This window comes from Nymphalis io, chromosome 2, assembly GCF_905147045.1.
Source record: "Nymphalis io chromosome 2, ilAglIoxx1.1, whole genome shotgun sequence".
Lineage (NCBI taxonomy): Eukaryota > Metazoa > Arthropoda > Insecta > Lepidoptera > Nymphalidae > Nymphalis > Nymphalis io.
In genome coordinates, this window is record NC_065889.1 from 766,865 (window position 1) to 791,481 (window position 24,617).

Consider the following 24,617-nt stretch of genomic DNA (forward strand, 5'->3'; position numbering starts at 1 on the left):
ACTATAGAACATCACACATGATTTAAAGTGTTATTAACCATTTTAGGTTATATTACTAAAAAAATTATAAAAGATCTTTCTAAAAAACTGGTCCACACTTCTGGTGACGCAAGAGCTAGCGCTTATTTAGCTCAAAGGCTGAGTCTAGCGGTGCAGAGGCTATAGTGCCAGCGACTTGGGTACAATTCTACAAGACAATCTTTTAGACTGCGTGTTTTTTTCTATTGTAATGCGTATTTTGTTTTTATAAGTTAAAAATACTTTTTAAGTGTTACAATAAAATTCGTCATCCAATGCTAGACATAGGCCTCTCCAATGGCACGCCACTGAGCTCGATCCTCAGCTCTCAATTTCCATCCGCTGCCAGCCACTTTGCGAATATCGCCCCTTTGCGAATAAAAATACTGTAATTTAGAATAGAATAGAATATGCTTTATTGTACACCAAAAGAGTTACAGAATCATTTTAAACACAAACACAAAAGAAATGAAAACTATTTTGTACAAAAAGCGGTCTTATCGCTAAAAGAGCGATCTCTTCCAGACAACCTTTGGGTGAAGGACATGAAATAAATAAATAAATAAAGCGGAGGTGTACTAATCATCTCAATTTTTATTTTTTAAATAAAAATAAATACATATATATACACAGTACTATAGCTATATACATACATATAAATAAATAATATATACATAAACATACATATATAATATAAAAAAAAACCTGTAATTATGATAATTATAATAATAAATAGCAATAAAGTGCGGTAGATAATAAAACAATACTCCCTGATAATTATAAAGATAAATAATACGCCTTGAGTCGGATTTTAAATGTGTTAATAGTTTGAGATTGTCTTAAGTGGAGTGGTAAAGAATTCCATAGGCAAACTGCTTGGACAGAGAAAGAATTGGTATAAAAAGAAGAAGAGTGAGTAGGAATTTTAAGAATTAGATTATCGTCGTTATTTAATTACATAAATAAGTATTTCCAACAATTATTATGGAAAAAGACTGAATTTATTTATCATATGAATATAAAAATACAGCTGTTGTTATTTATTTATAGCAGAAAATCAACTTTATTTTTATTACAGTTAATATGAAAGCATTTTATTTTAAGTATTAAAGTTTAGTTATTTTAATGCAGGCATTTAAATATTAAGCAAAAGGCGTGCTATTCACTTTTGACTGACAACGTCATTTTTGACAATATACACTTTAAAACATAACCTCAAAGTCAAAATCAAGTCGAGTAGGTAAGGAGTGCTGTGTACACATTAACTAGATTCATAATCCACACGTTTTTAGTAATTGGTTATAAAAAAAATAGTCTTCCGATTATTATATATAATTTTTAATATAATTTCTAATGTGACTTGATAAGGTATTTTATAACAATAACATGAAATCAAAATCATTTGAATTACCAAAACAAGCGACCGAGAAGGTAAAACCAGATAAAACATATGACTTTATAAACTATTATAAGCCTGCTTCGGAGACTAATGTCAAATTAGTTGATAAGCTCAAATCAGAAGATGCCGGTAGCAAAGAAACTACATCTAATATTAAATCACGCATATTCACACGAGAGCGCTCACCAAATAAAAAAAAGAAAAAGTTGAAAGACGATAGTATAAATATTTCCAAAATAAATATAGACAGTAATAACTTACCACATAGTTCTAGAAGAGAAGATGGTTACAAAGTGACATCCACTCCTAATGCTGGAGGTAAAAAAGATATAAACGAAAATGTTAAGTCTATAATGAAGAACTCATCAACTATGGACAATTCTGTTGATACAACAAAAGTTTGTGTGACTAAAAACAAACCCAAAAAGAGGAACAAGTCAGTAAGCTTTATGTTGGATGATACTGAAACGGTTGCTATTAAAAGATCCAAATCAGAGCTATCAGTAATGGACATTAAAATATCACAAAATAGCAAAAGTAACTTTGGTTCACTCAAAACCAAAAAACCAAAGAAAAAATCTCAGGATGGAAAAGAAAACAAAGTTAATGCTAATAATTTCAAAGTAGAAATTGACACATCAGATGATAAGAAAGATGCATCAAAAGAAAATGCTAAGTCAGAGAAAGGAGAAACATGTGAGGTGATGGATATCCCAACTAATGAAAAGCAAGATAAACTGGCAATAAAGAAAAACAAAAGACAAAAAAAAACAAAACATGTTGAAAATTCTGCTGACCAAGAACCAGTAAATGGAATTCAAATAGATGAAGATAAAGAAAAAAAAAAGAAAAAGAAAAAACGTCAAGCTAAACAAATAAAAGATAAAACAGATGCAGAAAGTGAACCAGCCACAAAGACCTCTAAAAAAGATATAAAACCAGATGTAATAGCACAAGATTTGGAAAATTTAAGTATTGGAGATAATGCACATACTTTGACAAATCTTCTTGACGAAATGACAGTTGTAGATAAGAAAAAGAAGCTCAAAAAGGCAAAAAAGAATAAGCAACAAAATTCTGACTTATCCACCGACATGGGCGAAACAAAATTAGTGGAAGAGAAAGAAAAGGTAAAATGGATAAAACGGAAGTGGAACAAAGACAAAAAAGGTGGTGTCAACGATGACAAACTTGTAACATCAATTGTTGTTGAGAACCTGCCCTTAAAAATAATGTGCAACTATAAAAAGCTGCTCACTGAACATTTTACTATGTTTGGTCCAATAAAACTAGTTGGGTATGTAATATTACCTGTCACACCATCTACCATTAAATTGAAATGATAGAAATATACATAATTCAGTTAACTAGTTTCCCTTCCATGGTTATGCTTGCATGTTCTAAGCCGAAAAAGATGGTAGGCACCTTATGTCCTTTTTTGTATACCTGACAATGTGTATGCAAAATTTCATGATAATTTCATGAGCAATTAAAATATGAAGGTGTAACAAACAAACAAACTCACTTTCACATTTACAATATTAATAAGGATTAGCAAAACAATTTCTAAAACAATAATACAATTATATTTCTTTAAAGATTATAAATATATATTATAATAATATTAGAATATATTATAATAAACTAAATTTCAGGATTGCTGAAGTGTACTCTATTGAACATCCTGAAGTGTTCACAACAACAATAAACTTTGAAAGTGAGGATGCCGCAAATAAGGTAATACCAATATAATTACTACACAAATTAATATCAGTATACAATTTAAACCAACATCTTAAAATTCATTTGATGTAAAATAATTATTTTTATTACAGTTTTAATAATTATTATCATATTGTGGACCTTGCTTGTCACCTGTTCAGTGAGCATGTCTTAAAAGTTTACAATAAAAATCTTGGACATAAAAATCATTTAATCATATCATATCATTTATCATTATTACATACCTACTGCATATGATATTCATAAGACAATGAAATTACATTAATAGATAACATTGTTACATTATTCTTATAGTAGCATCAAATACTTGATAATTGTATATTACCGGAATGTATCTAATACAAAAATATATACCTAAATCAGGCCTTAGAGGAAGACAATACACTACTCGAAGGCAACCGCATTCGCGTTAAGCGACCCCTTCCACCATCTCAGACAACGTTGGTTGTGAGGTCGTATGCAGATTTATCAGAACCAGCTCTCAGTTCGGTCTTCACCAGTGCGGGTCGGATAAGAAATGTTCGAAGATTGGTGAAAGGCAAAAAGTCCATGTGTAAGTTCTAACTATCCTAAATCCAAATAATATTAAAACACTAGGCTTCGTTCTTCTAACCCGCAATTTAATTGCTTTTAATTTACAGGTACAGCTTTCATTGAGTTCGATGGTCCCGAAGCAGTGGAGCGGGCCATTAAAATGGCGGAAGACGTGAAAATTGGCGGCAAAAAACTATTTGCTGCTAAATTCGAATTGCGCAATAAAAATAAAAAGTTGAAGATTGATAAGAAAAATGAATACAATGGTGCCAGTGATGATTCAAGTGATTGATATATTACGTCGAGATTTATTTCATGATTTTATCTTAAATCTTGATCATTTAACGTTTTTAATTTTAAAACTACTTTATAAAGTAATTTTATACTGCTAGGTATGTTTATATACTAAATGTTATAATTGCTGCAAGTAGGTTTAAATACAATATTTTTCTTAATAAAAAGATTGTTTCATTCATTTTTGAAAAAATAGTGTACTGATTGTGTTTTTAGGAGTTTATGTTGGCAAAAATAAAAATTGTTAAAAATATATGTTTTTATTTAAGAAAAAAAAAATATGTTTCCGCCCGGGATCGAACCGGGGGCCTTCTGCGTGTTAGGCAGATGTGATAACCGCTACACCACGGAAACGATGATGTACCATTCCAATATATTCATAACATGCTTAAAATAACCAATGTTTTAATTAATATCAAATTATTTAGAAATGAAATTTTACTTTATTTTTATATTTAAAATATGCACTTCCAATAAATTACTTATGTGATTAACAATCATTGTTGTAGATCAGGATTAGTTTTTAGACATGTAAGATCAATATTATAGTCCTTCAATGCAACTTAATACAGACCCAGTGGCGTAGCTATCGTAGGGTTAAGTGTTGCAGTGCACCAGGGCCCCGGAGCTCAGGGAGCCCTCTAACCTCAACCTTGAAAAGAGAGGAGCATAAAAGAAAAAAAAAATTGTGTGGACAGGGAATTCTATTAAAAATCGTTTTTTTTCCTTTATTGATCTCATCTGTATAATAAATATTCAGTATTGTCATGTGCGTCGTTGCTTATTTATTCCCATTTTTTTTCTATTAAACACATAGAAATTCTCCCCTCATAGAGACGCCGTACGGATTTAGCCTACTAGGTGATTTAGCCTACTACTACTACTACTATCTATAATTTTGAAGGCTAATATAAGTTCAAGGTACGCAGAAAGAGGATCCCTCTTGAGAGAGAGGGCCTTATGCAACTGGGCCCTTGTCCACCTAGCTACGCCACTGTACAGAGCCATTTCACAAAATCAGTTAATCAGGTTGACATGCTTGCGTTCAATAAGAAATGTGTGTATTTAAAAGTTATTAAATAATAATTATTATAATATAAATCTATAAGCTTTTATCAATTACAAAAAAATTAGATCATTGCTACGACGTAAAGCATTATAATTCACAAATTAAACAAAATATCGCATATTACCATTAGGTCGTTGATATGAGATAGTGCACACAGACCTAGGAATTAAGGTAAAGTATTTTGTTAAACGAACATGGCATCTTTTAAACCATGCGCTCTCACTTTTGTAAGAGATTATCGTAAGAAAAGAATTTGCCTCCAATGTAACCAACATTGGAGGCAACATTTTGTACTAAGCTCCAGAAAATTTGGACCAATTAATTGACTTACTTTGTTTCCGTTATGACTTAGGTTTTAGTAGGTAAATGCAAAAGAAAAACCATATTTAAATTGAAACAATAATTTATTATGTTCTTACGATAATAATTATGCTTTAAATTTATGTATACACAGGGCTCTTAAACCGACATAAAGCTAAGATAATTACAATAATTTATTTACATTTGATACGATTACGAATAAATTACATTCGGAGTTGCCAGTCGCAGTTCGCTAATATTTTACAAATAATACTTCAATTCAGTTATTATGCATACATTCCCTATTGCTATATAATAAAATTAATCTCGACGTTCCAATATCCCTCTAATAGCGATCACCGGCGTGGTCTAGTGCGACCATATATCAGTCCCAGTGCCATTTCCTTTTAAAACAAAACTGCGCATTTTTCGACAATTTTAAATACATCGATTACGTGAGACGCCATGAAAAAAATATATAAAATTTTCAGATATTTAGTTCGCAATTATAATTAGCTGAACATTCTTATTCATTAAATGAATGACATTTCGACTATTGTAACTTGGGAAGGCACTAATTCGTATCGTAGTTTAATCGAATTACCTTGACGTATTTATTAATAACTCATCTATAGAAAAGCGATTTTTTCAGCGGCCTCGCACTCACTCCTTACAGTAAGCAGTCGTTTAAGCGTTCATGTATTTGTCATACGTTAATAATTGCTCGTTTAATATTTACAATTTTACAATCTAGCCGTGTTCATCAGTACAATCGTGATTGGATAAAGTTAGTAGTTCTTACGATATAAGGCTCCGATATAAAGGTATGGGACTTATGACTAGCCACTCGAATCTGCTCGCTCGTTCTCGCTAGATCCGCCGGTTTCATCTTATCCGATAGTCTGAGCTATAGATATAAACGAAGCCGAATTTCAATTGATTAGTGACAGCTTCAAAAATATCTTTACGATTTCGTTTCATATGATACATATAAACAAGCAACGGATGAGATCTCGATGTATATAAATATTGTATAAATAAATAACATAAATGAATGCGTTGAGATCGTGCGCGGGCGGCGCGGGCGGCGCGGGGCGGGCTCGGCTCTAGGCGTGGCGCTGGTTAGGCACTGGGATGCTGCGGGAAACAACACTTGTTTAATTCTCATTTCAAATAATATTACACTTTTATTTGAAGTGTCAAATAAGATTAAAACCTCTCAATTTATTATTAGTTGTTTTGGAAACATGTATAATTATTAGTAACCGAATGAACTGCGTTTTGTAATGTAGCATTTCTGTTATATATTATTGAAGATTTCGAACAATGATATCGCGTCAATTTAACATCAAGAATGGTGTGGTGCTAAAATAAGGTAAGTAAATTTATCCTATAATAATCATTATTGAACTTAGAATGACAATAGATTAGACGCTATTGACTCATAAGCAAACTAAGATAATTTTAGGTAAGTGCATAAAAATTAAACAAAACGTTTAAAATTAAACGTCTCCCGCAAATACGGCGTGTGTTAAAGGGAAACTAACGCACCAATGGTCGTAAAAGTCTGCTTATTCATATTTATATATTCATAGTCATATTTCATACAATAGTAGAAACGCGTCGAGCCCAGAAATTAGTCGAATATATAAATTACCCATAGAAGGCAGGGAAGCTCGTATCCGTGTTGAACTGAAAGTTGACGGGCGTCTTGGGCGAGGCGCAGCTGTAGCTGAGGTAGTCGTCCGAGGCGTGCAGCTGGCGGTTGAGGCTGGGCTCGGACGCGCTGCGGGTGATCTTGGGCATGGCGCGCAGCATGGACTCCAGCGACGCGAGGATCTGGCGGAACAGCGGCCGCTGCTCGCGGTCGAACTTGATGCAGTCCTCGAACAGCCGCTTGAGCGCCTGCGGGGCGTCCTGGCGCAGGCGCCGCGCGTCTGGCCGCAGCAGGCCGCGCCCCACCGTCCACAGGATCTGCGGGACACACCGCTTCAGTCAAGTGTGCGGCTGTGCTGGGCACGGAGGTGAGGACTACGTCGGAGACGCTCTACTCATCCCTATATTATAGTTCGATCACGTTCTTGTTTTTGCGCATCTCATTTTAAAGAGAAAGAGCAGTGGAGCCGTTTACGGATTTTCATACATTTAGAGAATGCCTGATAATATTCGGGGGGATTCGTAAATATTTTCATTTTTTTTTATTATATACATAAGCTAGCGCTTGACTGTAATCACACCTGATGGAAAGTGATGATACAGTCTAAAGGTGATGTGCGCTTACATAGAAAATACCTATTCATTCTTGATATTGTAGGTGATGGGGAAAACGGAAGTCGGGAGAGTATTCCAGACCTTAGCGGTGCGTATCAGAAACAAGGAAGGAATTCTATCCCAATGTATTGCTTTCAGCTAAGTAAGTAAATCAGTGACCTGGTCCTTGTTGTTGAGGTGCGAGTAGGGCAGCTCGCCGGCCATGAGCTCGAACAGCACGATCCCGTACGCGTACACGTCGGAGCGGAAGGTGTAGGGCACGGGCTCGTCCATGCGGATCACCTCGGGCGCCATCCACAGGATGGAGCCCGTGGGCTGCTGCCACTGCACGCCGCCCAGCGTCGACGAGTCTGCGGGGGGTCGGTGCTTTCAATTCCCTTTAAATCATTAATCGCCGTCGGACCGTTTAATTCGACAGCATCAACGTTTCGACGGCCTCGTACTGAGACAGCTCAGAAAGGAGAACTCACCTTTTTCGTGAGAGTTCAGAGACGCGAACGGCCTAAGCGTGTCCTGCGAGAACGCACCTCGGAGACAGTGCTATGCGGAGCGCGCCAGGTCGTCGCTTCCTTCGCGGAGCTCTCGCAAGCCGAGCGTCATTTGTGAGGATCCCCACACTTACACACGGGGACACTTAGTTGTAGTCATTTTGCACTTAACGCTTTAAGAAACTATTTATCTGTTCTACTAAAAAGTACCACCGATTACGAAATGAACTCAACGACGAAGAACGTAGAAAACGAAGAAATTAATTCAATACAACACAAGTCTTTACTTTTGCACACCAATCAGAGATGGAATATAGAAAAAAAAGTAATGTAAACCTACCTTCATAACGTAACACTCTAGTAAACTTCTTTTTAAATAATTATTTGGAAGAAGCGAAAAAACAAAATAAAATAATATGATTATGTTAATAAAGATCGATTAAAATATATAATAAGGGAATCTGAAGAAAACTAAATGCAAGGAGGAAGAGAAGGAGGAAAAACGCACATGCCGGAGAAAACTTTGCCACATGTTTATCCATTAATCCAAACTGGGTAGCGTCGGGAGACGACTTTTGGAAAGGTTTTTATTATTAAATAATTATATTTAAAAAAGGAAAGCTGGCAAATTGATCACATGATGTTAAGTGGTCATCACCATTCCTATAGACATTGGCACTTAAAGAAACATTAACCATCCCTTCCATCGCCAATGGGCCACCAACCTTGGGAACTATGACGTTATGACTGTTATATCCCCTATGCCTGTAGTACACTGGCTCACTCACCTTTCAAACCGAAACACAACAATATTAAGAATAAGGTAGAATGTATGATGAGTGGGTGGTACTTACTCAGACAAGCTTACACACAGCCCTACCACCAAGTTAACCAAGGTTGGTATATAGGTCGGTATCTGAAGCAAGTTGGATTTGACCAGAAACGGGATGTTTATGGACAATAACTTCTAAAATCTACTCTTAATAATATACGAAGATATAATACTTAAGTGTTCCTTACCTGACCACCGTACTTTGGCTGTGGCAAGGCCGAAGTCTCCGATTTTAACCGACCAGTCGTCTCTTAGGAATATATTGTTTGATTTCAGGTCCCTGGAAAAGCATTGAAACATTATTTAGAAGGGAAACTTCTAAGTATCAAGGTCGAAGTGGAATGCAAAAATTTCGATATAATCCTACCTGGAAGTTCTCATTACCTGAGATGCCCTCTCTCTCTCTCTTCTAAGCTTTTATTTAACTTCACCTGTTTATATATGTGGCTCAAAATTGCAACTGAATTTTAAAACTGTCCCACGAGAGCAATTGACACAACATTATGCAAACATATTTGGTGAATTTAATAATAAAAAGTCATTCGTTGTGTAATATGGTGGTAGGGCTTTGTCACTGGTGGTAGGGCTTTGTGCAAGCTCGTCTGGGTAGGTACCACCCACTCATCAGATATTCTACCGCAAAACAGCAATACTTGATATTGTTGTGTTCCGGCTTGAAGGGTGAGTGAGCCAGTGTAATTACAGGCACAAGGGACATAAAATCTTAGTTCCCAAGGTTGGTGGCGCATTGGCTATAAGCGATGGTTGACATTTCTTACAATGCCAATGTCTAAGGGCGTTTGGTAACCACTTACCATCAGGTGGTCCATATGCTCGTCCACCTTCCTATTCTATAAAAAAAAAAAAATATCCTTTAGCACACAAGCATTCCTGAACGATTCTTTTAAATTTCACAATTGAATATTTTTGAATGCTTTCTGACTTACTTACCCTGTGTAATCTGGTAAAAGTTTATACTTGTAAATGATCGCGGTGTAAACCCAGACAATATATAGGATAGAGTACCTGTGTATGATGTTCTTGGCGTGCAAGTAGTCCATGCCCTGCGCGGTCTGGCGCGCCACGTCGATGAGGTGCAGCATGGGCAGCGGCGTCTCCAGCACGTGCAGGTGCTGGTACAGCGACGAGCCCTCGCACCACTGCGTCACGATGGCCAGCGACGGCTTCGACACGCAGCCCATGAACAGCAGGATGTTGCAGTGCCGCGTCTTGCGGAGCACCGCCACCTGCGGCCGTCGAGGCGCAGCTTATATCGAATCTATTGTACTTTAGGGTACACCTGTAGGGTGTACCCTAAAGTACAATAGATTCGTTACATTACAATAGATTCGTTCTGTATATTTATCCATTACTATTCTTTCATCATTTGTTATTTGTCGAGTTATACTCGACACGATTCGAGAAGACTGCGGTTTATATCATCAACGAACGGAAGTGTCTAAATAACGCTCTTAAACATAAAGCTATGTAACATGGGACTCACTTCGTTTTTGAAGGCTTGCAGTTGCGCCGGAGTGGGCGTCTTCACGTTGAGCGTCTTGACCGCGACCGGCCCGTGCCAGTGCGCCTTGTACACCGTTCCGAAGCTGCCGGACCCTGGACACCCACATTTCGTTGACAGTATCGCATTCGGGACACATTCCATTCCATTCAATCATTTATGTATTCAAGGCTTTATTTTAAAAATGAATCTATATAATGCACCCGATTACTGCGTCATTACCGTTTATGGCTCCTTAGCGCCTAGTACATCAAAATAGTTAAGTTCATTTTTTTCTTTAAACATAGTCTATTACAATCAAGTTTTTATCTCGGCAAGGGACTACTTGCATTGCACATTAAAATAGCATCGTATTAACATTGCTCGAATTTAGCAACGACGTTAATACTGGAGACTTTAACTTACAATATAACTTGATAAAAAAAAATAAAGAAGCGTTCATCGACTGGCACGCACGATAAAATATATTCATCGAATTATATTTAATCGTTTATGTAATTGTATGTTGTGATAAGAGGAGCCGAGTGTGCAGGGAGGCGGGAGGCGGGCGGCGGGGTGCGGGGGCGGGGTGCGGGGGGCGGTACCGATGCGCGCGCCGATGAGGATCTCGTCGGCGTGTATGACCCAGTCGTCGTAGCTCTCCCGCGGCGACAGCGCGTGCTTCCACGACTCGTCGGCCGAGCGCGCGCGCGCCCGCCGCGGCCGCAGCGTGCCCGTCGGCGACGCCTGCCACACCGCACACGTTACTCTACGTCCCCCTCCGGCCCTTCCTCGAGCTCAGCCGACGCATAGGTAGTTCGACCCACGGGGCGCGGGGGACTCGATTAGTTTACGATGCCGACGTGAATGTTGCTCCGCTTAAAATTTTCGTTCGAGGATTTTTTCGATTTATTCTAGCATTATATTTAAATGTCCAGAAAAACGAAACGTACCGTTCGGAACGGAACGAACATACTTTAAAATGAAATAAAAATTCAAATAGTGATAGTGCAGAAAAAATAACTGATACACACTGGAGAACTGCACAAGCTGTTGGGAGTGTCTGAGACCGCAGTCACTAGAATTTCACATATAAAAATAACATTCTATTTTAATGTGAGAAATATTTTGGCAGGGCATATTTTTAGTTGAATATGATTCTATTGGTAATCTAACTTAGTGTGCGTGTGCCCACATAGCCACTGTATACGTAGCAATGGAACTCACTCACACATTACATTACGCACTTGCACTGTAGCATTGTATTGAAAAAACGAGTGGGGCGCGCCATCGTGGGTTGAACTATCTATATGCTATTCTCATGGGAAAGGAGCAGAGATAAAAAAAAACCTTTTTACTAATGGTAGAGATATGTGTAAGCTCGTCTGGGTAGGTACCACCCGCTCATCAGATATTCTACCGCAAAACAGCAGTACTTGGTATTGTTGTGTTCCGGTTTGAAGGGGGAGTGAGCCAGTGTAATTACACCACAAGGGACATAAAATCTTAGTACCCAAGGTTGGTGGCGCATTGGTGATGTAAGCGATGGTTAACATTTCTTACAATGTCTATGGGCGTTGGTGACCATTTACCACAGGTGGCCCATATAATCGTCCACCTTCCTATTCTAAAAAAAAACAATTACATATTCCATGGTAATAGCTCGGCTATATTATGCACTACAAACAGTTCTTGATTAATATAAATTTGCAATTTTTTAACAGATCCATAATGAATACCACAGATTATTTAGATCTCAATCAATAATAATAATATCCTGGGACATTATTCGAACACGGCCATCTGATCCCAAACTAAGCAGAGCTTGTGCTATGGAAACCAGACAACTGATACTACTTTTCTTTTGTAAATGCATACTTATATAGATAATTACACCCAGACTCAGGACAAACAGACATGTTCGTGCACACAAATGTCTACCCTGGGTGGGAATCGAACCCACATCCTTCGGCGTGAAAGGCGTCTTACCAACCACGCCAACCGGCTCGTCATACGTCATCGTCAGACGTCATCAGTGTCATGTCAATTGAAGATCCTAAGTCGGTTTATGTACCTTTACACCTCTTACCATTGAAATGAAATCAGCTGTAGATTAAATAACCCTTACTTGAGTGCTCTGACTTTGTTGTTGGTCGCCCTTGTCTTTGTCGTCTTTGTTAGTTCGACTCGACGTTAAGTAATTGCTCGACTGCGGCGAGTTATTACACTGAAAACAATATTATTGACTTTTTATTAAACTAGAAACAGACTATTGACATTTCAATTGGTATATTATTTTTTATTCATTTGTGGAAGTCAGCAAGAAAATGACCCATTTGGCATTCTGTGTACCTACTTTTTTTGTTTTAGAGCCGAAATGGCCCAGTGGTAAGAACGTGTGAATCTTAACCGATGATCGTGGGTTCAAACCCGGGCAAGCACCACTGAATTTTCAGGTGCTTAAATTGTGATTAAAATTCATCTCGTGCTTTACGGTGAAGGAAAACATCGTGAGGAAAAATGCATGTGTCTAGTTTCACTGAAATTCTGCAACATGTGTATTCCATCAACCCGCATTGGAGCAGCGTGGTGGAATAAGGTCCAAACCTTCTCCTCAAAAAGGGAGAGGAGGCTTTTAGCCCAGCAGTGGGACTTTCTCGGGCTGTTACGGTGTTACGGTACCTACTTTAAATAAAATAAAAAAACTTTATTTTATATTGAAAGTATATTTATATATAAAATAAGCTATACCTGATTCTGTTTCCTCTGGTGCTCGGCGAGGGTCATTGGCCGCTGCACCATGTTGATGCAAACATTAGGAGCTGAGTTTGATCTGTCCTGCTGATTTAGCGACCGAGGATGTTGTTGCCTAAAATAAACTTACACGTTAGTACATTTAATAAAACATTTTCTTTGCATATTTAATGAACACGCGTGTCATGAAAAAACAAAGTTATAGTGGGTAGTTAAATATTATTGATATTGATCACTTTGCAAATTTACGAAAAACACTTCAGAACACACTTAAGAATAATATTAGAAATTAGGATTATTATGATGATATATAAAACATAAATTCAAATTTATATAAAATGATATTTAATTAAAAATAATTTATATCATACAAAAAAAAGGTCAAAAATCAAATAAATCTTTGTTGTTATTGTTTACAAATACTATGTCAAGATATACCATTTGTTAAAATAAAAAAATGAACATTGAAAAAAAAAAAATTAAATTACGTGCTATTAAATTAACTCTGCACATGTGACAGAAGTGAAACCTTTTTGCATCAAAAAAGCTGCAGATGAATTTAATCTTGAAATTTGAATATAATAAATATCGTTCAAAGAAGTTTCACTTAAAAAAAAAAAAAACAACTTTAAATGTCGATGGAGTCAATATTCACCAGTTAACATCAAACTCCATCTTCTTAGCTGGGGAGGCAGACCTGAATACGTACAATATATGTATTTAATTAATTATTTTTAAAAAAAAAAAACAAATTTAAACAAAGCCTTAAAACTGTTTAAAAAACTACCAAAAACATTTCCTAGAATAGAAATATTGTATTCTAACATATATACTGATAATGAATAAATATAATATTAACATTTTAAATTGAATATATTAATTAAATAATTAACATAACTAGTTGTAATTTAATTGTTGGACTACTACGTTTCTTAGTGGTTATTCTCGGTACAATTTACATGTGGAACCTGTAAACATTTGTATAATATAAATTTAATACAGTAATCTTTAATTTTTATGTTTTTTGTAACATTGATATTAATGTATCAGGTCATTACTTTTAATAGTAAGTTTGTGATAATTGCGATACTAACTTATTTTGGTGATAGCTAAAATGTGAAGGTAGGTAGAGGATGCCAGCCTGCGTCTCTGGGTTTTTAGCAAGCAATGCTGCATAATATGTGTCAGTCATCCGGACCTGGAGATTAAATCTTTCATTAGTAAAGAATAATTACCAGAATGAATAGATATTTAATCATTGCTTTGCAACAACTTCAGTAAATTAAAAAACTTATTATATTAGAAGTTTTAAATTAGAACTCAATTTATATAATTTTGGACATCAACAGTAATAACTTACATTCTGGATAAATATTAGGACTGCTAGAGAATGTAGTAAATAATAAAATCTTGTATAAATAAATTATTTGAGTCATTTGTCAGGATTTTAATTTTCTCTGCCTAAACAGCTTGACCAATTTTGATAAATTTTTTACATAAGAAAGGCAAGTAATCCTTAATTTTCAGCCTTACATTAATTTTTTTATTAATGACATATTTATCTCTCATTAGAAAAAATATCTAGGATAGTGTTGTCACACTAGTGTTTTTATAGATTAAGAAAAAATAAGTTACTAACTTGATGGCAAATACTGGGTACTTTGTCCGCGCATCTCTGATGAAATTTGAAGTTGCACTGAGAGCAATAGAACCCGTTGAAGAGCAGCCTCCGACAGCATTCGCAAAATGCCAATGTGAAAAATGTTTTACGAGTGAACTGATGTGACATGTGCGACATTATCGGGAGTTTGTCTAGAATTCTAACTGTTACCTGAAATTTTATTACAAGATTTAAAAAGTAAATTGTGTATCAAATGAGATTTAAAAAATATTAAAAATAGGATCACTACTGAAATAAACTAAATATATCTGCGATGAACAAAGCAAATCTTTGTTTTCATCATCATCATCAACCCTTTTTTGTCCACTGCTGGACATAGGTCTCTCCAATGGCACACCACTGAGCTTGATCTTCAGCACTCTATTTCCATCCGCTGCCAGCCACTTTGCGTATATTGTCACTACACCTAGCAGAGGGCACCCTACACTACGTTTGCCAAGGCATGGTCTCTACTCCAGAACATGTCTACTGCAACTTGTCAGTTCTGCCACATGTGTGACCAGCCCACTGCCACTTTAGCTTACTTATCCTTTGGACTATGTCGATAACTTTGGTTCTCTATCGGATCATCACATTTGGTATTTGGATCCTTCAGATAATAATTGTTTTATAACTTTGATATTACCGAAAATTAGAAGAAGAAAATAATCTAATACAATAAATCTACCCTCATTCTCCCGATCCACCAACAATATAGTACATGAAATTTAACAAGACTGATGACTTAAAAAGTAAATTTTAAGATATCTAGTATTATGTGAACACTTTATTACCTTTAGTAGTTCACTATTATTATAATGAAATTGATATCACTGACCTCTTCAGCATCGATCATCGTAATGTCGATGTCCCATGGTATACCTTCATTATTGTCTGTCCTAACCACTTCGCAAATTTCACAAGTTAAATTACGTAGTTTAAGCGCCTTCATCAGCGCTTCTCGCAGCGTCACCCCCTCTTTCACCTGCACGCTCGTACGCTGCTGGTTCGGCAGATGAGCCCTAAGGAACACCTTAGGCTGCCGCGTAAGTGTGTCGTACTTCTTCGAGTCATCTTGCCAAGAATATTCTTCGCTTCGGTCCGGCGAATCACTTTGTAACAGTTCACGCAATGTCTGTTCTCTAAGTTCTAAATTATGCAACTTCGCAGTCAACTCCTGGTATTCCGAAAGATATAGGGAAGGCGGATGCTGTAAACCAGCGAACCTTGCATTTAAAGCGTCAATGTTTTCACGGGTCACATTTATAATACTTTGAATGTTTCTAATTTCATATGTCGGATCCGCTACGTCGTCACTGTCTGTGGATGTCGACATATTATCACTGTTGAGAGATAATGCAGGTATATTTCCATTAATTTTTCTTGAACAATTTTCTTTCTCTCTAGTAACTGCCATTTCTTTTCTTTTTATTTTTTCTTAATTTTCTCCGCGCACACTCGCGCAGGATAGATAGATGTTGTTTGTTGCCATTCTTTGATAAAAAATGTCGTAATAAAAGATTGACCCGTGTTAATGACAATAATGCCAGAAAATTAAAATACATCTGGAGTCTTCAATATGTAATTTGTATGAAAATAAATAAAGTCTAAATGTTCTTTATTTCAATTGAAACTTATTTTTTTAATTTACTTAGAGGGATTTAAATTTATTAATCGGGGCCTAAAACGAAAATGTATATAAAAATACATGTAATATTATAATTCTATTGGTTAAATTCAAATAAAATTGAATGAAATATTGCCATTAAAAGTATTCAAATTCATTAAGAAATTAGATACTCTAGGCGGCTAATATAAAAAGAGTTTATTTTATTTTGCAATGAATAGGCGTCATCTTCAGAATCAATCAAAGTTATTCTGTAATCTAGAATGATGATAATTAATTATTTCACACTCATTGCTATGGGGGACCATAATTGCAAATTAAGCGGACTTGTGAAAATTGCCAAGACCCTTTTGTTAATTAGGGAATGAGCTGATGATCTTTAAACGCCAAAATAAATCTTCATTATTACACAATTACACATTGTAAATACCATTTATTACATTTTGCCTGGGTCTGGCTGGCAGCAAAATTATTTCCTTCACACCTTTATAATAATTATTATTTTATTTTTAATAGCAATTTTTTTTTTCAATAGGAAAAACCTACCTGATATAAAGTACTTTTTTCCCATAATTTTTATATATTCTTTTAAAGTATTAGAACCACCAATTCAAGCGTTGGTGCTGCTAACACTTAGGTCGATTTTCATAGCGATATATTTATATCGATTTAATCGTTCAGTGTTATTTATACCGTCTGGCAGAATCGATAACATCAAACATTATTTATTGAGAATGTATACTTACTGAATAAAGTCAATAATAAATTCGAAAAAATCATATAGACTGACACTGCTTTTTGATTTGAAAATGCGTTCGACAGGCATAAAACAGGCTACTGCGGGTGAAAGTTTGAGTTACCAGACTTTATTAATATCAAACCAAAAGTGTATTTTAAATACTCAAATGAAATAGCTAAAATTTCGTCATATCCATAACATCGTACCCAATATAAATATTATCATTTACATATCGATGGTTTTTTTTTTTGCTTTGGCTAATGTAAGATTCAAATCCGCAGACAGAAAAACTAATTTATTTTAATTTTTCTGTCTACGTTCAAATCACTCAAAACTCAATTGACAGTTATTCTCAGTAATCAAGTGACAGATATGTCATTAAATGAAAACCTAATGTAGTAATTGTTTTGACAACGCTGCTCGATTCCAAAAAAGAATAGCTATATATTAAATTTTCTACGGAAAACTCGAACTAATAAAATTCCACAAAAAAAGTAGCGTGCAAAATGTCTGACAGTATTCATTGTTCCCGTCATATCTCTTATGAGCAATTCAAAATATTAATTGATTTCATGGGACAACACGTAGGGCTTGCAACAGGAAGCGCTCGTACTTTGGAAGCAAGACATAAGTCTAAAAGTTTGTGGAATGAACTAACAAAAATGTTAAACAATGCTAGATCTGGCACCAAAAAGACATCTGATGGTTGGAGTAAGGTTTGTTTTAAAAACTCAAATATTTAGGACTATATTTAATTAACAAAATATAAAAAATTATATTCACAAATAATTACATTTATTACTAATCTATAAAAACAAAAATGCTTCTCCTCTATGCGTTCCTATACCATTAATCCTATTGTGATAAGATATAGCGAATTGTTCTGCTTATGCCCAAAAATAAATGAAAGTCCTTGTATATTTAGTCTAGAAATCCCTTTGTTTGTCCTTTAATATATAAATACTTTATGTAGACCTATATTAAAACTATTACCCATCCTGGATACGAGTAGCTCACAAAATGTTGAAAGTTAGAAAAAAAAATCAATTTGAGGATTAATATAATTTGTATGGACTCTTATTATTTTGTGATGGTTTTTTTATTTGATGCAATTTATACTTTGTCATTCAAGTCTCCATAATTTCATGTTAAAATATATAACTGTTTACAGTACATTATTTCAATTGCTGAATCTGCTTATTGTAGTATTGGAGTGATTTTAAAAATAAACTCAAAAATAAAGTGAGACTACTGAAGAAGAGACAGAAGCCTGGTGCCTCCTCAAAAAGTATTGTTAACCCCTTAACAAAACTAGAGAAGAAGGCACTAGTTATCCTCGGTCCACATTTCGGAAGAAAGATATCTAAGGTTTCTGTTGATCCCTTTAATTATTTAATTTCTGTGAGTAAATCTGTGTGTAACTTATAGAAATAGAAACATTGTTGTAGTACCTATAGTCTATTTCTATTTATACATTAAGCATATTATTGAATTGGATAAAAAATAATGCTTTACTATTTTGCTTGCATTGCATGTTTTTTTTCTCTGAAATTGTATCTTTGCTATTAATTTTCAGTGCCCAACGGATATTAAATTAGAGGCTTTCCAAGAAAATGGACATGATGATTGTTCCTTCACTCACAGTGAATCTAGTGATCGATTGTCAGGTAACACATAAAAAAAAGGTTTTTGTATGAAATTAACTATATTGAACTAGGAAATACTAAACAAAGATTATAGATAAAATATATAAAAAAAATTTAAACTAAAGTTGGTTGTTTTCCCTTATTATCAAGCATGGCAAATTTTAAAGATGAGCACAAAATTGTCCAAGTGTTATGGTCTCCAGCAAGTTCTATAAGGGTCATAAGGTTTTAAAATCAATTGTACAGAGTGAATACACATAACCATCTTCATTATTCATACATCTTTATCTCAATTGATGCCACTGCATAGTCTCTACATAATATACTTTTATTTAAATATTGTTATATATTTTACAGTCGAAGAAGACAGCAGTATGAGTGAAAATTCAAATGAGGAATTTGATTATGTATATGAAGAGGATTCTAATCAGCCAAATATACGGTGTATGTTTTGATTTCATTTATAATAAAAATGTAACTTGGTTTTAAAACACTAAAACAATTAAGTATGTTGTAGAACAAGAAAGTAAAAAAAATTATCCAAAAAATTATCCAATAAAAATAAAAAAAATATTGGATATTAATTACCAGGAAAAAGAAATCATTATTTTAATTAGAGTTTACACATTATTTGCAGATGTGTACCCAAAATGGCTAATTCAGGTTGAGAACAAACGAGCAGAAGCTGATCTTAGTCGATCTAAGGCAGAAGCAAAAAGAGCAATAATCTCAGAAAAAAATGCTGATGCAGCTCTTGTTCAAGCTGAGGCCCTAAAGAATCTAGCTGAAGCTGCAACAACACAAGCCAATGCACTTGTCAGAATAGCTACTCTGTTAGAGAATAGAAGCCAAAGGGAAGACATACTACCTATATGATGTGATGATATCTTGGATTGGACTTATAGCTTTGAATAGTTATAATGGTATGGTATGGACTTGTTGCATTTCAAGCATGTAAATATGAAACAAAGACATTTTAAACATTGGACACTAACATTCCAGTTATCTACACTTACAAAATGGTTTGTCCTAACTGACTATCAACGCACAGCCAAAAGTATTGATTGTTGAAAGTTGACATTTAGGTTTATTTTATGTCGTAAGTATCTGTTACGAAAGGATTTTTACTTGTGATTGTTGAATGTGGGGGAGAAATTAGAATTGTAACTGAATTCTACCCGTACAAACCTAGTTTGTAAAATAAAATAAAGATTGCTGTATATATTATAAAAACATAATTTTGTTGTAAAAGTATTTTATTATTTCAAAACTCAATTCTTAGCACTCATAGCATTTCAAAGTCATCTCTCTGTAACAAAAATAATCAAATATTAGTATATAGTAAATTGTAATTTATTGATAAACTAATTTCATTATATAGATATTTAATTTTTGATAAATTATATTGAAAAATATACATATTACTATAAATATAAGGCTTGAAAAATATGGTGTACATATGGTATGGCATTTATTATAACTTAATTTAGTAGAATAAATATTAAGGCACTTTTTGCATAGGTCTAGCTGATCTGTTTTGTTAGGTGAGATGTGAGATGCGACATGTAGCCACGACATAATGCGACTAATACTTCACGCCACATGTATTCTTTAGTCATCCGTGAAAAAAAACACGGCGATCTCAGTTCATTATTGTTTTAACCATCATTACTCGAAAATTCAATTTTAAATACTTAACTACAAAAACTTTGTAAAGCAAAAAGGGACACAGTATCATATATTTAATTGCGTCACATTGCATCGCGTCTCGAGAGTCACGTAGAAAACAAGTTCGCAATTTGTCGCGTCTCGTCGCAGATTAATTAAGCGATTACATAGGCTACAAATACACACAAGGATATTTTCGCAGCGTATCGCATTACCGCGTTTGTCGTTCACTTAGGACAAAGGGTTAACGAAGAATGGCCTATTAAGAAGGATATATCGATCTCAATCAAAGAACATAGTATTAAATAAGCATAAGTACCACTGAGTTTTCTTGTGCATAATCTATTTCTAGCTTGGCAGTTAAGAAAAACATCAACACGAAATAATCTCATACAATGCTCCTTAGAGGAGTCGAGGTCTTTGCCCAGCAGTGAGACACATAATTTAGAGTAAACATATCATATGTAAGGTAATGCCAAGCAAATAAAATTTATCAATGTATTTTTTCAAAAAATTTAAATAGTTTTTATTGGAAATATAATATATGTATATAATATTTCTAATTAAAGCGGACATGGACTAGTGTTGTATTGTAAATAAAGATATATTATTCAAGATTTGTTTGTAGTGCTTAATATAACATGCAAATTGCATATAATATTTAAATTTATGATTTATTTAGCTTTACTATCTGCCATTGGATACAATAGACTCATTAAATATAATGAACAAACTTACCATTTCATTATATTCTAGCACATGTTTCCTGATGGCAGAACCATCTACCCATGTGACAAAATCTTCTAAAGATCTTGTAACTAAAAATGCTGGATCTTTAACAACTTCTGGACCAACTCTGACATGTCCTTGTTCTATAAACTTTGTAGCTTCTTTTATGGATTCTGACATTTTACCTGTAAATATAATAAAAATTAGCAAATTTGCATTATTCAATATTTTATCAAAATTTGATTAGCATTTTAAAATTAACTTCCTAACACTTCATTTTAATACAATTTGTAAATCATTATTTAAAGTACATACTTCTAACCATAACAACTGGAAGTCGTCTTCTACAGAAGGCACTTGCTGACACAGTGCTTGCAAGAGCTAAGTCCCATCTCGTAGGAATAATTCCCATCTGATATAGCTTTTCCAGCAGCTGGGCACTCGATTCTGTTCTGAACTCTGTGTTAGCATCTAAATCTTTTATCTTATTTGCTAGTTCTCTTATTTCCCTTGATAATTTGTTGTATCTGTAAAATTCAAAAGGAATTGTCCGTCAGTTGGTCATGCCTAGTATATATATTTATACATTTATTATATATATATATGTTTATGTATATGTATTTCTACATGGTCATCTGTTCCTGATGTGAGCAACTTAGTGCCTGTGTTATAGGTAACAGTTGACATATAATATTATTTTAAATAAAATATATAACTCATTCTTTTATACATAGAAAACTCAGACTCAGGGTGAGAATTGAACCCGCAACCAGTTAAGGCAGAATGACTGCCAACAGCGCCTATGGGCCAGTCAAGTTAATGAAATACAGTTTACTTATTGAGAATTAAATTATGTGTAAATTTATAATATTTATTGTATGTTGTATACAGCTTGTAATTAAATTGTATATTATTTATTAGTAGAGCAGATAAATGATAAATATATAATAAAAATAATAATCTTAGATATATATATTAAATCCATCACCACTTCAAAAATACAATGGACATTTAATCACAGACCTGTCCTTAATTGTCATGAACCTTAACACATAATAATATAAAGAAATGTCTATTTTTATTATAATATAGTATGTATATGTATAGTAAACTAAAATAGATAAAGAGGTTGGTCTTTAAACAAAAAATATTCTGTTAATAAATTTATTAAAATGAATATTCTTGAAAATATGTTATACCATTGCTCTTGATGTGTATTATATTTATAAAAAAATTAGGAAATCAGTAGTGTCAGTGAAATGGATAATATTAAAAATTATATAAGTGATATTGTTAACTTTAGTATGCTGAAGATGAAGGTAGCAAACTAAATGACATATTCGATGAAGGTATGGTCACTTATTATATATAGGAATATTCACTCACATTAAAATGTAATTAATGAAAATTTTAAAAAACTTTTTATTTCATTTTTTAGAAAATAGTGCATTGACTTTTTAAAGGAGTGATATTGTTTTGATTCAAACCTTTACTAACTACATTCCCCTTACCCGTGCTACTGACTACTAAAGCCAACCTACGATAACAATCAAAATACTCACTTTGTGTAATCTTCGCGTTTCTGTATGAAGTATTTTTTCATAACCTTAACTTCATTTAAATTATTGTCGACTTTCCATGAAATAAAATCTACTTTTTTAAGTAATTTCTGTTCATGAAATTTAAGTTTTCGAACCATGTTGATGAAAGTCCTTTCACTACTTAAATATAAACAAAGTTTGTCGAGGAACACGTGACTTTGTTTAGTTAAATACAATAAATTGGTAATGCGATATAATATTTTGAATGTCCACAATATGTACTTCTATTTTATTTGTTTTGTTTTCTTTAACTTGTAATCTTTGTCTTAGTCTCAATGTAAACTTTATAGGTAGAAATAGAAAAACTATTACCAAAGCTAAAATTAACCTATTGTTTTTGCTTCTGACAGTGACAATGACATATTATGAACATGGTTATAATCACAGATGTTAACGTCTTTGAATTTTTAATTCATATTAAATATTAGATAACATTATTGTCAGTTTCCAAGATATAAAGACATTAAAAATAGACTTAATTGACACTAAAAACGCAATGGAGCAACCAATTTGAAGAATATATATACTCTTAAATATGAACTTTCTGCGAAATAAAGCAATAGAGGGCGACTAAGTCCATAGACTAATTTATGTAGGTACCTCAAATCAATTTTTCTGTCAAATGTTAGTTGAATGAAAATTTTAATATACATTGTCGGTGTGGTGATCTGTGATACTATTCTTGTAGAAAACTAAAACAAATTCTTCACATTAAACATGAACTGCGCAAATAACACTGAAGCCTTTTCACAATACCTTCAGTCCATGGTTAAGCTAGAGGAACTACAAAAAATGACTGAGGATTTAGACAAAGAATTAGAAGACTCACAAAGAGTGATGTCGGAAATAAAAACAATTTTCAATACGATTCCCAACGTTCAGAATAATATACCACAACAGAATAACGACTTAAGACATGAAGATTTATCGCAATTCATTGTCGCTAGTGTGCCGAAATTAATAATGCCAGATATGCCCGACAGTACTGTAGATATAGATCTTGACAATGTTATTGCATCCATGAAAGGTTATGCCGAAGATTTGAGAAAAAACTTTGTACTTCCAAATCCTCAACAAGAACACCCAAACAAAATTTTTGAAAATCTAGACTTAGATCAATATGCTTCTAGTCTAGAAGAGCTGTCTAAACAGTTATTAAACATGAAGTTAAATAAAAATGGAGAAGGTATAAAGAGGAACAAGGCATTAGAAGCTAAACTTGATCAGTTATGTGAGGATGTCACTATGTTCACCAAGGTAATTTTTTTTATTTAACTAGATTTATAAACTGGAATATTAACATTTTAATGTAAAAATTTTCGTTTATTATAGTTTCTTTTGTTGTAGTACAACTACAACAAACAAACATTGCAATATTTTGATGGTACTTAAGTCATCTGAGCTAATGGAATTGGACTAGATGATGTTGGCTACTATTTTATATAGTGTATTTGACTATATTTTATTGAAGAAACTACAGTTATCAATATTCCTATTGTTAAAATTAAATTTTAATCCATAAATTCCTGTACAGGATCTCAATTAGGATTTTATTTATTCTCAGATGGTTCAATCAAAGGCAAAGCTCAGTGAGAGCAATAAGAATTGGACTACAACGCACCACACCAACCTGACATTACAATATGACAACATGATCAATAAACTGTTGCTGTGCATCAATGAAGTAACATATTTAATGAAAAATAAAAATTAATCTCATTGTACTCATGCATACTACAATATT

The 24,617-nt window shown here is 33.9% G+C and overlaps 5 protein-coding genes and 1 non-coding gene across 9 annotated transcripts; 3 read left to right on the forward strand and 3 right to left on the reverse strand.

Moving 5' to 3' along the window:
• The first annotated feature begins 1,220 nt into the window (after positions 1-1,220).
• On the forward strand, positions 1,221-4,217 carry LOC126778077 (cylicin-1-like). The gene is made up of 4 exons (XM_050501440.1): positions 1,221-2,714; positions 3,073-3,154; positions 3,524-3,713; positions 3,802-4,217. The coding sequence occupies exons 1-4, from the start codon at positions 1,405-1,407 to the stop codon at positions 3,984-3,986; spliced, it is 1,767 nt and encodes a 588-aa protein (XP_050357397.1). The 5' UTR covers positions 1,221-1,404; the 3' UTR covers positions 3,987-4,217.
• Positions 4,218-4,269: 52 nt separating this feature from the next.
• Trnav-aac (transfer RNA valine (anticodon AAC)) lies at positions 4,270-4,342 on the reverse strand. The gene has a single exon. It is a non-coding gene; the product is annotated as a tRNA-Val (tRNA).
• Positions 4,343-5,442: 1,100 nt separating this feature from the next.
• On the reverse strand, positions 5,443-16,407 carry LOC126778001 (raf homolog serine/threonine-protein kinase Raf). Of its 2 annotated transcripts, XM_050501375.1 has the most exons (13): positions 15,702-16,407; positions 14,843-15,034; positions 14,298-14,401; positions 13,859-13,900; positions 13,201-13,318; positions 12,578-12,676; positions 11,055-11,196; positions 10,453-10,565; positions 9,975-10,195; positions 9,137-9,228; positions 7,788-7,978; positions 7,015-7,331; positions 5,443-6,494 (listed from the first exon to the last, which is right to left on the reverse strand). In XM_050501375.1, exons 1-13 carry the CDS (start codon positions 16,278-16,280, stop codon positions 6,464-6,466), a joined length of 2,241 nt encoding a protein of 746 aa, XP_050357332.1. In that variant the 5' UTR covers positions 16,281-16,407; the 3' UTR covers positions 5,443-6,463. The 2 variants fall into 2 exon arrangements, with proteins under 2 accessions (XP_050357332.1, XP_050357333.1); XM_050501376.1 differs by lacking the exon at positions 13,859-13,900 and having other exon boundaries at positions 15,702-16,405.
• A 1,226-nt stretch (positions 16,408-17,633) lies between these two features.
• Positions 17,634-20,126, forward strand: LOC126778297 (uncharacterized). Of its 3 annotated transcripts, none has more exons than XM_050501797.1 (5): positions 17,634-17,945; positions 18,436-18,630; positions 18,806-18,896; positions 19,233-19,319; positions 19,513-20,126. In XM_050501797.1, the coding sequence occupies exons 1-5, from the start codon at positions 17,736-17,738 to the stop codon at positions 19,749-19,751; spliced, it is 822 nt and encodes a 273-aa protein (XP_050357754.1). In that variant the 5' UTR covers positions 17,634-17,735; the 3' UTR covers positions 19,752-20,126. The 3 variants fall into 3 exon arrangements, with proteins under 3 accessions (XP_050357754.1, XP_050357763.1, XP_050357770.1); XM_050501806.1 differs by having other exon boundaries at positions 19,239-19,319; XM_050501813.1 differs by having other exon boundaries at positions 18,436-18,597.
• On the reverse strand, positions 20,114-23,211 carry LOC126778379 (U3 small nucleolar ribonucleoprotein protein IMP3). The gene is made up of 4 exons (XM_050501872.1): positions 22,835-23,211; positions 21,588-21,799; positions 21,282-21,457; positions 20,114-20,184 (listed from the first exon to the last, which is right to left on the reverse strand). Exons 1-4 carry the CDS (start codon positions 22,969-22,971, stop codon positions 20,161-20,163), a joined length of 549 nt encoding a protein of 182 aa, XP_050357829.1. The 5' UTR covers positions 22,972-23,211; the 3' UTR covers positions 20,114-20,160.
• Positions 23,212-23,483: 272 nt separating this feature from the next.
• On the forward strand, positions 23,484-24,617 carry LOC126778337 (uncharacterized). Its single transcript, XM_050501843.1, has 2 exons — positions 23,484-24,130; positions 24,438-24,617. The coding sequence occupies exons 1-2, from the start codon at positions 23,591-23,593 to the stop codon at positions 24,585-24,587; spliced, it is 690 nt and encodes a 229-aa protein (XP_050357800.1). The 5' UTR covers positions 23,484-23,590; the 3' UTR covers positions 24,588-24,617.